The sequence below is a fragment of the Echiichthys vipera genome, assembly GCF_963691815.1.
Source record: "Echiichthys vipera genome assembly, chromosome: 4".
NCBI classification, from domain to species: Eukaryota; Metazoa; Chordata; class Actinopteri; order Perciformes; family Trachinidae; genus Echiichthys; species Echiichthys vipera.
In genome coordinates this window covers 9,876,580-9,891,719 of record NC_139829.1, presented here as the reverse complement: position 1 = coordinate 9,891,719, position 15,140 = coordinate 9,876,580, and the positions used below count along the sequence as shown (strand labels likewise).

The following is a 15,140-nucleotide window of genomic DNA, read 5'->3' as shown; positions in this document are numbered from 1 at the left end:
CTCATAATTGGACTAATTACCTCTAGATGTGTTGCTTCTTTGGGCTAAATGGAAGTGAAATGCCACTGGGGCAGGAGCTGGTCTGTCTTACTGCCACTGTAAAAAGGATTTGGTGAAAAGGGCAATGGCTGCATTCAATAGATGCAGTGTCCCTGCTTAATCGTGACGTTTAAGTTGAGGGTTTGTGGACATTCTTGCCGTGTAATCAGTGGGACTCAACGTTAATTAATTAACAGATCATAAGGAGCACCCTGGGTTGTTCAGGAAGATGGGTATTGGGGGTTCACTCAATGCTTCTTCTAGTCGGTTTCCTACCCCGTTGCATCTGCTCTTCTCTTCTCGACATGACCACGTTTCTTCTTCACCTCCTGTCGTCTTTCCCTCTTTCTCACTCTAATTCTCTCTCATGTTATTCCACGTCTGTCTTCCCCCACATGCCTCCTTCGTTTTCCCTCTCCTCCAATCTCCTTTCTCGCCTTCCTCTCCTGCTTTTTTCATTTCTTTTTCTTGCTGATGACATTTGAAGCCAATTAGTTGTTTGTATGCATGTGAAGCTGTCTCAAGGCCTGGCATGGTCACATGCCTTGTCAGCTATCAAAGATTACAGAGGAAAGGCACAGAGGTGACCTGTCGTGTTAAGCAAAGACCAACACTATTATCCTGATCAACAGAATAACTCATATTCCAGAAAACTGTCCATGTGAAAATGTGTGTGTGTGTGTGTGTGTGTGTGTGTGTGTGTGTGTGTGTGTGTGTGTGTGTGTGTGGTGTGTGTGTGTGTGTGTGTGTGTGTGTGTGTGTGTGTGTGTGTGTGTGTGTGTGTGTGAGGACTTGTCTAGAGGGGTGGGCTGGATAATGTGTGTATATTGCGGCACAAAGGACCGACCGGCTGCCTCCGAATTGTATGACTCATCCTCATTGCAACTCGTGGACTGCAATCCCGAGAGCCTGTAGTGAAAAAAAAAAATCTATTAACTTGCATTAGTTTCCTTCCTCCACCATTACACCACAGAGCAACATACATTCACTTATTATGTTCTCTATTGCTCCACTTATGTGATGTATAAACTGCCAAGATTGTAACGTATATGAATGTCCATGTCTGCCAATTTTAACATAATTCCTGATGACTCATAAACTGGAGCAACATATTCTCTTTGAAAAATAACATGTGGCATAAATCTGTAAATCCTTTTCTGTGCTCTCATTCATGATGGTTGAATATATCTGTATTTTGGCGACAACCTCCACATTTTCAAGAGAAAAATATAATTCTTTAAAAAGACTCAAGATGTAAGAACATCCTCCGCTTCTTGCTTCAAAGTGTAGAAGAACTAAATACTCTCATGAGGATGTGTAGCCCTTATAACCATAAGTATGTCGTCTACTCTTGCATGTATACATGTTGACACATACATACAGATCCATCTACAAGGGAGATGTGGCCACACAGCCTGTATTTCTCTCAGCTGAAAGTGCCTCTCACCGCTGTGTGGTGGAGGTGGTGGGGGTGCTGTGGTGCATTCACACATCTCTAGCTGGTCCCCCTTTTAGAGAGCCCATTAGTGTTATTGTGTGGCCAGACCCTGCCTTTGGAGAGCCAGAAAGGGGAGTGAGGTAAGGGGAGTACGGTTGAGGCAGGGAGCAAAGGTGAAGAGAAGAAGCAGATGATTGATTGATTAACACTAAGCAGGAAGACAGAAAAAAAACATAGGGAAAAGAGGAAGAAATGAAACAGAGAAAGACAGAAACCAGCGACCCTGACCCAGAGACCTTCAGGGTTAAAGCAGCAGATGTAACCCTCGATTTGACAAAGAAAATTTAAAGTACTAGCATTTTCAACAGCTTTCAACCACACCTCATGGTCTTTTCCAGTGGATGGAGTTAGCTTAGTATGACCTGTATGAAGAACTTTTATAATAACCCATTCTTCTGTTCAAAGATGGTTTTGGGGGTCAGATGTGAATGCCCCCCATGTTCCTTTATCCTTTCCCAGTCTATGGCAGGGATATCATTTTTCATTTGAAATTCCTACTACTGTTCTAAAGTGGAAGAAAAAGTAATATTCAATCTGTAATGATGTCTTTGAATTAAAAATCTGCAGTGTGTGGGAAGAGCAGACCGCTGAGAGGGCTTTCCTTAATCTGCACCCATCGCATGTCCTGACGCACTCTGAGTAAACTAGCTGCTCAAGGTTCAATTAATTCATCCATAAATATGTGAAAATTACAGTGCTACTATCCCAATCAACCAATGCTGAATACAAAACATATGAATGTTGATAAACACCCAATGAAAGCATAGATGAAAAATACTTAAAACTCTCTTTGGTGAGGAATCATTCAACACTATAGATGTTGATTCAAGACTGACTTAACAACAACAACAACAACATCAACAGAGACCGCCAGAATCAGCTGAGTGAGACCAGAGTCTTCAACTCACAGGGAGTCTGCACTTTAACAGCTTAGACTCTATTTTGACACTCCCCTGTGAGGAAAACATGCCATGCTATAAGGAATACTAAACAGGTCAAGGACCGTGAAAACAGACTGAATGAACACAGGAAACCAGACAACAGAAGCTGCCTGTGAAAACAAGACAAAAAAAAATACAGTCAGAACATGGACTTGGAAGGTCGACCGACCGAGACAGGCTTCGTCCCATGCTTAGGTCATATGATGACAACTGAGCAAAAAACTATCTAACCTTAAATGAAGATTTGTTTTTGATTTAACTGACAAAAACGACACGTCGTTTTTAAGAAACATATCCAAATGTAAGTCTGTTTAAATGCATAATGCCTTCATAAGGTCAGAGTTCCTACTCGTTTTTAGAGATAATTTTCCAGGACTTTTTCAGTGATGAGCTACCTGGTGTGATAGACAGGTCATGCAATAATTTATGTTGCAATCTATGGCTTTTACTTATCTATGAAACCATCCCTTAAATTTTTATACATGATGACAGATTTCACTTTGTTAATACAATGATGGGTAGCTCTCACCTCAGCTATCTTATCTTATCTTACTTTTTTCCCGTTTCTTTCTTTTAACAAATGAAAAAAAGGCTACGTAGAAAAAAAGAGTCAGCAAACGTATCGGTGGAAGTGTATTTTGACTAGAACTGTTTAATTATCGATACCAGTTCTACACAGTGACAGCGATAGAGAGCTTGTCTCCAGAGACGCCTGAAGCCTGACTGGTCTGAACCCAGCTGGACTGAGGCATGGGCGGGTGGGACGCCTGTCTGTCTGTCTGTACAGCATCCGCCTCCATCCCCAATCAAGCCAGTGAGACAGAAAGGAAGATAGAGGAGCACACAGGTGGTGAGCAACTCCAGCAGTCTGACAAACAAGCAACAGAGAGGTGTGAATATTTTCGAGAGGACAGCCGAGTACCTGCAGAATCAAAGAAACTGGTTTACAGGGCTGTGCTGTGTTTGTCTGAATGCCTGAATCCTTATTCATTACATGAAAAAAGAATAATCAAAAAGTGTTTTGAGGAACAGCCAAGTTAAAACTCTAATAAAACATTCTTAAAATGAAGCACAGTTTTGTTAAGGGCACATTGAAGAAAAACCACTCATCAAGTTAATTTTGTTAATTATTCAGCAAAGCCTTCCGTCTGAAAGGACATCTGTTACAGTTAGAGTGTGTGTATGTGTGTGTGTGTGTGTGTGTGTGTGTGTGTGTGGGAGTAGAGGAGAAACAGATATGTTATCAAACGGGTTTACAAAAGGTTGTCACTAGACCCAACAACACAGTTTTAGTGATGATCTACTGCCCCCTTCTGGTTCATTTGTATCATTGCAGAAGCTCTGCCCTAACAGACAAAACAAAGCGCGGTCAGCAACGCCACCTGGCGAGTAATCATGAAACAAAGAAATGCATTCAGCCGATGCATTATACAAGTCCGCACTGATTGTAAAAGCCACAAAATAAACAACAAATACTGGATGACCATCTTTGAATTGATTCTTAGGAACAAAACAAACAAAATCTAAAACCTGGTTGGAAAATATAATATAAAGTGCTTTGGATAAAAGCATTATGAATGCATTCATTTACCCTTTACAAGTCAACATGCTGCCTTCAGGACAACATTTACCATTATATAAACCTCTGCAGCTACATAAACACTAAATATAATAAAAAGTATTCTTTATAGTAACTCAACACATGACATCAGGATTTAGAGAGTTGCCTTTTTTTGCCACATGTGGTAAGTGGAAGCTCACTAATGAATTTTTCTTTGTTGTAGAAGAGTGGTTGAACAAGGGTGTCATGTAAAAGCCATCAGAGCAGATAAAAGGATTTGGCTTCATATTGACAATGCACTGCTAAGAAACTTCTTCAAAATTCAAAGAAAGGATTGGAGAACCTGGAAAAGAAACTCTATTTAAAGCAGGAATAAACTATAACTGGTGTGTTGTGAGATTTGAACTTCTACAACTTTTTCTTTTTTGCACTATTAACATGTTTTATGTCAGTGTTGCAGTGCATTTTGGCTGCACTTACAAAGGGTTCTTAAAGGCCCTGGCCACTTTATGTGATACGATTTATGAGTCCTGGTGCTTGTGAGAGTTTTCCAATCCTAACTGGTGAAACAATAACATAACAACAACACCTTTGGTTTCATATTCGACAGTTTGGCCCATTAAAGAAAGGAAAGCGCGCTGCAGATTCTTTCAGATGATCATATGACTAAATGACATTTGCATTTTGTGAAGAAAAGGAAGACACTAGGACAGGTTATTGACATTATTTACGTTTAACATTTGTAGGATGTCCTTGGTTTTGCTGATTATTGTTTTAGGGATTCTGTGCATGTTGTGTGTGAGTGTTATGTCCAGTTTTCTATCATGGTCAAAATAAATGTTTAAGCCTACATGATATACATTTGATTGTTTGTCTTCTATATCCATAAATAAATCCATTAATCAATTTGAAGTAACACCCACACTAAATTAAATCAAATAGCTGTCAATGACTGCTGTAATAACGATTCATAATAACACAGTAGTGTTTTATCAACATCATAATCCCATCGTGGTGGTCCTCCACACAAGCAGTGATCCAGTTTAATTAACAGTTTGTTAAGAAGAAGAAGAAGAACTGAACAACTGTGGCTAAACATATGTAGGGAACAGTGCCACCTACCGGAACTCAAACAGTACTGAACATACTGTGTATTTTATAAGTTATCTCTATGACTGGCAGTGAATTGACACCACAGCAAAGACTGCTTTACATATCACATAACAATTTAAACAATTGTAAGCTCTGATGGATTTTGGCTACATGAGTGCTGAATTAAATGTTATAAAAATACACAAATTGTTGACATACATAGGGCATAAGAGCGCCTGAAGAATTCAAAGATAATGTCATGGGTTTTTTTGTGCCATGAAATGATAAATTGCAACCTCTATGTATAAAATATTCAGTATGTGGATGTATGGATTATATTCTAAAGGCTCTTTTTTTAATATCTGCATAGTTGACACAACCGCACAAATCTTATTAATTACTTACTGTATACTGTACTGTGGTCTTACAGTGCCTATAGAAAGTTATGATATCCTTTTGAAATAGTCACTTTTTTGTTTTACAGCCTGAAATGATAATAAATAAATAATAATAAATAATATTTTTTGTGCGTGATTTACACATTTTGCCTTACAACATTCAAGTGATTTTTTTAACACATTTCTGAATATTAATAATAAAAAAAAATAATAGCAGCGTAGAAAAAGCCATTTGTCTCTTTAGAATAACCATTATAAATATTCTCAGGTATAACTAATCACTTTCCAGATTACACACCAAGTTAATTGGCCTCCACCTGACATCAACTGTGGTGTTTTCGATCACTCAGGAAAGCATGGTAACACAAATCATTCACCGTGGTTAAAAAAAAATGCTTTCAAAAGAGCTCCGGGATAAAGTTGTGTATAGGCACAAGTTGGGAGAAAGATTTCAAAGGCTTTAACTATCCCTCTGAGGACCGTTCAGAGTATTGTCAAGAAGTGAAAGGCATATGGCTCCACCCAGACCTTATCTGGATCAGGCCATCACTCCAAACTGGATGGCTGAGCCAGGAAAAGATTGATCAGGGAAGCTACCAAGAGGCCCATGGTGACCTTGAAGGAGTTACAAGTCTAAATGGCAGAGGATGGTCCATCTGTGCATGTGACAACAATGTTATACATATTCTACATGTATAGCAGGGTGGCAAGAAAGAAGCCTCTTCTGAAAAAATGTCACTCTGAGTCCCTTAAAAAAAAAAAAAAGTTTTTTAATAAATTAAAAGTTATCAGAATATATCAAATATCATTGATTTATATTGATATATACTGTATTAGACCACACTCTTGATATAAATAGATACTAAACAAAGAGAGCTCTTCTCCACTCCTCTTCTATATCTCTCAAGAAAAATTCTCCTTTTCTGAATTCATTAAAATTGATTAATACAGTACATATTACACATTCTATAGAGCAGGATAATGAGGTTATTGTTAGCTGCTGCTGAATATAGCAGGATGTAAACAAGCATCCTTCTCCTGCTTTTTCATTGTGCATCACAACACTGTTTTTGTAGGTTTTTAGCTCATTAACTTTACATTGTAAATATTTTACATTACTGCTTTCTGTTTTTGAGCCATATTATAGATTCTCAGATGGATTTGATGTATTTCAGGTTGTATAAAATTCAAACTGTAGTCTGACATAAATAATACATCATAGTTAAACTCACTCTGTGGTGGTGGCGTTCAAGGATGCTCCAACATTTATGATCTGCAAGTTCACTGTCAAAAGTAAATAATTTATAAGCTATGTTGTTGAGAAATCAGGCCCAGAGGACGAGCAAGTGAACCCACCTGTTCTATAAATTATAAGAATTTAGTTTAAAATTTTAATTAAATAAGTTGTTATTAGTTGCATACCAGTGGGTTTAAGAATATGGCAATGAATTGTGTCCATAGAATGAGTACTACTCAAAACTGTCTAACAAAAGATACTTTATTATGAACAAAACTTAGCTGCTCTACATTGGAGAAACAAAAATGCATGGCCCACCACAGGAGAGCTAACTCCTCAGGCCTGGACTCTGCCGGACAGAGAAAGCGCACTCCTTTGATGACAACAATGTCCACATCCTGGACGGAGAGGACAGATGGTTTGAAAGAGGAGTAAAAGAAGCCATCTATGTAAAAGTAGAGAAACCATCACTAAACAGAGGAGGAGGACTGAGACACCACTTATTTCCAATTTACAATGCTGCCCTTTCATCCCTTCCCAGGAAATTCAACAATCTAACCTCATAGAACAACTGTTCACAAATGGCCTCCTGTGACTCCAACGACTGTCGTTATGACCCAGTAGAGCACTAACAAAGTCAAAACCAACTTTCCACCCACAACTGTCACTCCAACGACAGTCGTTGGCACTTGGAGCACAAAGGGTCCCAGTGACATCATCGGCCTTGTGAATGTGGATCTCCACATCAGACATTTGGACCAGTCCCAGCCTGGTCAGTTGCGTACATGAACTGATGAAGCCTCTTGGATGAGAGGTGAAACGTCTTCCTAGACAACTAACCAAGTCCAGTGACTTTTGACTGAAATCGCTTTGAGGATAACGATGACCTGGACAAATGAGAACATTCAATGGCTCTTCAAGAGTTGGTTCTCAATTCACAAGAGTGCCCTTGAATGCACCAGAGAGAATTTTCTACAACTGCAATAATAATGTAACTTTGCTGTAAAATCATCCCAGGGTCTTTTTCGGCAAATACACTCATCAAATAAGCCATTGAGACAATTTCTTTCGTGTATGAACTATTAACAGAGATATCCTGGAGAGTTGCTAACAGCTGGCCGTGGCTAACACTGATTAGCTTGGGGCAGCAAGGTGAACGCATTAAAACGTCTCAATTTAACACCAAACCTCTACATTAACATGATAAGTCCCTACACATAAAACAAAGCACCAACAGCGTAGTTAGTGAACCCAGAGTTTATTAAAAGAGAGTTTTGGAATTTCCCTTTAAGTTGTATTTTTTTTCTGTCTTATTGTATGATTACATTGCTGCACGCTCCAATACCAGGGAAAAGGTCTTCTTAAAAACAGTGTCTTTGTTGCTGTTGCTTGTACAAGAGATCCTTTCAAACTAATTAGAAGTTTATTTAAAAAAAAATACATTTCAAATAAGTTGTAGGGATGTCATTTCACACATAGTAGTGGTAGATGGTGATACCAGGTGTTTCTATGGATGAATATTTCTGTGTGAGCTCATCTCTGTGTGTGTGAATGGACCCTTACCAAGCTGGTGGGCCTTTCTGAGGCAGGAGAGGGAGGCATTGAGTCGGGCGCATTCTTCTTCGTTGGCACCAAATTTCTGCAGCAGCTCACACACCTGTTCCTCGCTCATCTCCAGCAGGCCCTCCAGGGTCACCTCACCTGGGCTCATCTCCTGCCAAACACACACACACACACACACACACATGCAAACACATGACCCAGACATCATTGAGATCTCATATTAATACATGGAACACTTGGTTTACAGTTAAAGATGCACTTTGGCCGCCTCAAATGACAAGAGAAGTTTTGGAGAAAGTGTTACCTTTTTCAGTGATTATGTTTTCCTGTCAGATAAGAGTGGAAAGGTCATGGACAAAACACACTGGCTTGTCTGTGTCACTTTTAAAGCACACATTTGGGTTTATCTCTTGTCTACAAATCAGACAAAATTACATGTTAAAGCTAATAAAGGGTGACTAATGTGCGGCGACACCTCCACCGTTAATCCCCGCAAATACGCCAGAGAACCTGCTATATTCACACATGGGCTCACTCAGAGATTACACGGTCTTTGTTCTAGGGAGCTGGGGGGGGGGGGGGGGGGGGTAAACTGTTTGATGCCCGGTCAGACTGATTCGGACTTTTGCCTCACATACAACCCAGCCAGGTAACATCTAGATTTCAGGTTTGCAGTGCTTGTGAAAAAAAGAGTTAGCCAAATAAATCAACAAGTTTAGTTCAGAACAATTAAAAAAAGAGAGCAGACTTAAAATTAAAATAAATTACCCTGCAACTCAGCCAGATACAGGCAGGTGAAACATTTAGGGGAAAAACCTGAATAAGTGATGGAAGAAACATAACAAATGTAGATGTTTCTGTAAAACACAGTCTTCAGATCTCTTGGGGAGATTTTGTTAGACAGCCGATGTCATCGATCCGTACATTATTAGATACCAGATTTATAATTTTTTCGTTCTTCGTTCCTACCCGCAAACAAAATGACCGATAGAACGAGGTCGTGGGTACAAGCGGCCAAAGTGTGTTTTCTCAGGAGGGTGGCTGGAGTCTCCCTTAGAGATAGGGTGAGAAGTTCAGCCATCCGTGAGGAACTCGGTGTAGAGTCGCTGCTCCTTTGCGTTGAAAGGAGCCAGTTGAGGTGGTTCGGGCATCTGGTAAGGATGCCCACTGGGCGCCTCCCTAGGGAGATGTTCAGGCACGTCCAGCTGGGAGGAGGCCTCAGGGAAGACCAAGGACTAGGTGGAGAGATTATATCTCCACACTGGCCTGGGAACGCCTCGGGATTCCCCACTTAGAGCTGGTTAATGTGGCCCGGGAAAGGGAAGTTTTGGGTCCCCTGCTAGTGCTGCTGCCCCCGCGACCCGACCTCGGATAAGCGTTTGAAGATGAGATGAGATGAGTGAGTGAGATTTATAATTTGAGAAGTAATATATTACATTCTCATATTGTAATTATGGAACACGAGTGTCTTTTTGGATGAAAATAGAGGCTGGAAATATTACCTGTGTGACCTCCTTCCTCAAGTTGACGATGCGGAACCAGTGGCCGAGGCGAGGGAAGTCCTCCAACTCGACACTGCGCTCCTCTAAGGCCACTTTGCACTTACAGGACAGCTGGCGACTGAAGTACTTCACCAACTTCCCCTGAGAACAAGAGGAACAACATATAGTGAGGGAGAGCAGCAAATACATTACACTTTCTTAATACTGATGAACCTTTTTTCACCTTTTTACATAAAAATTAAAATTCAATTGATTACTGTTAAATCATGAAAACTGCATATACTACTGTAAAAAAGAACAGACAAAAGTCTGGGAAAGGGAAGTGAAAACATGAAAAAAAACTGCTGGATAGCAGTTAAAAACAAACTCACATGAATCCCTTTTTTAGCACTACATGACACATGTTAGTTTTTTATCAGAACAGCCTCCCTCTGTTAACTGGGCCTGTTCTGAAAACTAACCTGTTCTCATCAAAAGCAAGACTGACAATAAATAGAAATGGATAAAGTCACTGTATAGAGGATACATATTAAATCCTATTGTATACTGGAAAAAACAAGGCAAGAATTGAATTTAAATATTGATTTTGCAGGAAGGCGTCACATTTGTTTACAATTAAACTCAATGACAATACAGTAACATAAGACACTTTTAAACAATATTTATGTGTGTTTTTTGCCGGAAAAAAAAAGACTCCAGAGCCAAATTACAACAATTTGCTCCCTATTGTTTAGAAAACTTTTAAATGTCCCACAAAAGTATAAATTCTACCAAAGAGTTTGTAAGCAAGAAACTGAATCCCACCAGCGTTGACAACAATACAACCAAAATAAATTTCTCATATGCTACCTTACAGAATTTGTCACAGGAAACCATCATGCTCCTGACAAACTTAACTTAGGAACAAAGGAAAACTTTCTGATGAATGTATCCCTTCGGGTTTTATTTGTAATACTTGTAATGCACCCTAATAATTCACCTGATTATCACAATATTACATCCTGAGAGGACATAATAAACATTACTTTACTCAACCTTTAAAGCATGCTGCCATGTAAACATTTAACTCAACTAAGAACTATATCAAATGTTACATTGTCTCTTGAGATACATGCTAGAAATGATGAGATTTTTTGACTGATCCATCCATGAACAGTCAAGCCAGAAAACATTCTCTGTCTTGTAGGAGAAGAAAAAATAGTCCCAACATAATTTTTCCTAAAATATCCATATTAAATCATAGCCTGAGTAGTTGAGGATGCTGGATATACTACAGTAACAACTGAACTCTTCTTCACTATCCTGGAGTCAACAAGGACAAGTGGATATCACACACACAGTGCTACTCTGCAACTCCAATCGTGTAAGTTTGCCTTACTAACTTTACCTTTAACGTTACTTCTGAAAAATAGTTCCGCTGGGCTGCTATGTATTGGGACAACAAGTAGCTTTTAATAAATCCTCATGCCTCTATATACTGTGTATAAAGCTGACTCAGATCCAACTTTGCTACCAATCTTCAATCTCCGTCTTCTGGTAGGAAGCCAAGAAATTGAGTAAATGATATTCTGTTTTCTAGCTACTTATATTTTAGGTTGAAATAAAGTATTCTGAAGTATGTTTACATTAAATAGAACATTCCTTTCCTGGCTTTCAATCACATGGCCAATGATATTATCCTATTTTGGACAGCATAATTGACTCATCTTTATGTCCTTGCAATTAAAAATGTTATTGAAGTGCTATTTCTTGTTATGTATTGTATTGAAAGAGTGACCTGGCAGTGAACCTGTACTTCCAAGAAATAAGTAAAGAGGTAATGACAGCGAGCTTGGCGGGACAGAGCTGGGTTATCATGGGGTCACCTCCAAGTACTTTAATATTCAATAACAGCGTTTAGTCTGTCATTTTGGAATCTATGACATTTACCACTGTTAAATAAAATAAAATGATGAGAATGTTTCTCTGTAACGCACAGTTAGCCTTCAGGGCTTTCTGCCAGAAATCTCAGCCTGGTCACCAGAAATAATGTTGGCAATATACTTTTCTGCAAAACCACAGAAACGTTGATATCAAATGTTTTTGGCAGGCTTTAAACTATGTATGCAACTTGCCAGGCTTTCAACTGACTCCTATGTAAAATTATGGACATTAATATTATACATTCAGAGCAAAGTGCTCCATAAGAGGCGACTACCTCTATACTGTATGTGGTATAACAAGCCTCAAACTCCGCTTAGGGAAGAGGTCAGGGTGGATGGTTGGGTCAAACCCACATTGGACTTTTCACCCCGTGAGTTTGTGTCTCCTTCATGTCCCATCCCCTTGTCAAAGTGAAACTTAATTACATAAAAGGTGTACTTGAGCAAAAAGCAAAAGCTTGTCTGACTGTCAGTGTTTTCTCTCTGTACTGACAGTCCGCTCTGCAATGAAAGTTGCATGTTTCTTTGCCAGTTGTGTCCAATGTTTCACATTAGACAGCAATTGGTTTATGAATTAGTGACATAGAAACTAAAGCTGCCGGGAATGCGTTTAAATGTCTGATTGCTCAGATACAAGTCACTATAGTCAGTGTCAGACACAGAGGACAGAAACAGAACCAAAACACTTTTTGAGTGGAGAGGAACTTTATGTTTCTCCTTTGAGACCTAGCAACTTAATAAGGTACACTAGCTGCAATACTGGAGGCATACATATTTGTTTTGTTTTTATTTGACTTCTTATGGCCTACGACACAGCAAGCAATATATACAGCATATTTGTAGTGGAGCAGTTCTGGGCTGAAGCAATTTGTCTGATTGAAAATGATGGAATAAGGTCCAGGCCCACAGTGGGTGACGTGATGCTTAAAGACTTAAGGATGATACATTTGGATGGCCCTGTTCCAAACATACACCTACAAAATGACTGCTAGAAATTAGACAGTGCTGGCCTACATCAGTGCAAACCAAAGTAGAAACCAGTGGAGGAGGGACTCGCAAGTCACCTCTGAATGTAGAAAACCCTACAGCAGCTGCCCACGGCTGCTAACCCAAGATGACTGCTCGGTCCACACCTACAGAGAAACACACATTTACCCTGGCTAAATGTGTTGACTTCTTACTGTATCATATTCCTACAATATTTTATAAGTCTAATGCTAGATCTCCTTAAAATGTATCTTGCAATTGTTATATTATTATGAGATAATACCATAAATGCAACATAACATGTTAGATAAGGAAGCTGGTCCTTATTCAGTGCACATGAGTGAGACAGAAAGAGAGAGGGAAAGACATTTTCCAATCAGTACTTCTGTTGTCAAAGTGTATCTTGCTCACATAGATTGTTGTGAACTAATCCTTAATTTCTTTTTCGCCATCGCAGCATGCTAATAGCATGGATCTATAGAGTCTGTCAAGCTGTCAGTCAGTCGACCCACAAATTATTTGAGACACGGATTATATTTCAACAAGTATCGGATTTAATTGTAATCACTTTGGTGATCCTCTGATCTGAACACTTTTTATGACCAAACATCTGCAAATAATTCCCATCAACATCAACAATGCTCTGTTTTTAGTAAATTAGTGAATTAGAGCCAAGTCCAAACCACGGCAGCAGTTTTGGGCCAGAGCCTGATTAAAAACATGGTTTCCACTGCTTTTGTATCCAGAGGATGGCAGTCACACAAAGCAGTACACATGTAGTGATCCAGTCCATACATTATTCATGACATTACACAGACTATAAAAAGGCTACATTATTTTGTTAAAATTTAAATGAAAACATTGGGAAATTGTTCCTAAGTACAGCCACCCTCTTTTACTATCGTAGTGTTGTATAAGTAAGTTAGTTTGTATAATTAGTAGACAACAAAGATAACGGCAAGACACAAAGCAAGGTCTAAAACTACTGGCCTGGGGGCTAGAACTGGCCCGCAAGAGGATTTCATGAGGCAGTCCATATGTTTAGAATTTATTGTTTTGATTTTCTCCCACTCTTTAATTAAAAAAAATCCCTTTGAAAGAGCTCTTTCTATTTTTCCATTTACCATTTAGCAAGCAAGCAGCTCTGTATTTACAGCAGTGCACATGACATGGCAGTTACTCTTTCTAAACCAAAAATCCGACATGTGACTCAAGTCAAGTCAAGTAAGTCCAAATTCAGTTTTTCTTTGGCAAATCAAGTCACAGGTAACGTCGAGTCCTTAGTTAAGGCAAGTCGTGTCAAGTTACTTTGTTCCCACCAAGATACTGTAGTCTTGAGGGAAAACACAGGGTATTATACCTCTCCCTGCTCTAGCACACCTGAGTCTAATGATTATTAAACCTATGACGAGCTCCAGCTGCTCGACAACGAGCCCATCATTAGAATCAGGTGTGTAAGTGCAGGGAGAAAGGTAAAACATAAAACAGTGGCCCTCCAGGAGAAGGATTGACCACCCCTCTAATCTGTTCATAAAGTATTAAAATTAATTGAATTTGTATTCTAATCACTGATATTCAGTGAAATAAATGGAAATTTGAGAAACGAAAAAAAGCGTATTTATTCACTTCTACACAGAAACACTGACAGCCAGACTATAATGTAATCAAACAACAGATTTAAGATTAATTATTTTTCAATTTCTTCAAAAAATGCCAACATTTTATTCTGTTATTTAGTGAGATCAATCATTATCAGGCTAACGTTAGCTAACATCAGCCCTCACAGACACAGGCTAACATTACACAGACACTTCATGTCAACAGTAAAGTGAAAACTTAGACTGAACACAGACAAAACAATTGAGTCATTATGTCTCAAGCAAAGCCAGATCACAAGTTTTAAACTCATCTCAAGTCTTGTATTTTGCTTGCAGCAAGTTGTCATCAAAACAGTGACTTGAGTCACTTAAAGTCCAAGTCACCAAGTCTCAAGTCTCAAGTCTACATCTTTGCCTAAAATAAAAGGTTAGGTGGACTACTGATTATATTCAGGGGGAGATTATTATGACTTATTTCCATCTTCTTCTGCAAGAAGAAAGCTGCCGTTCTCAAGGAACACAATCTCGTGTGTCATAGGCCTTTGACTTGAAATAAAGAACAGTATTATAGTTACAGTAATGGAGAGGATAGAGAAAAAGCTTTCTCAACTTTCAAGTGTGTTGAAATTTACTGTTGAAAAAAAGTTCTGATTACAACTGAGCACTCAAGAAGCACCGTTTGGTGACAAAAATGTGGCAAGTGCCGCCGGGTAATGTGAGTTTATCAACGCCCCCCTTATCTATGTGTACATGCTAAACCAACCACCAGGCAACATCAACATCTTAAAGCCCCAGTCTGAGG

At 39.1% G+C, this 15,140-nt stretch overlaps 1 protein-coding gene across 2 annotated transcripts in view; it reads right to left on the bottom strand.

The window, feature by feature from the left end:
- Nucleotides 1-15,140, bottom strand: part of ksr2 (kinase suppressor of ras 2) — a gene marked incomplete at both ends in the record, with an annotated part of 93,685 nt that overhangs the window by 71,747 nt on the left and 6,798 nt on the right. For both annotated transcript variants that reach the window (XM_083911672.1, XM_083911673.1), the window contains 2 exons: nt 8,330-8,480; nt 9,832-9,972. In XM_083911672.1, the coding sequence (XP_083767798.1) occupies nt 8,330-8,480; nt 9,832-9,972 (292 nt within the window). The remainder of the gene's footprint in view (nt 1-8,329; nt 8,481-9,831; nt 9,973-15,140) is intronic.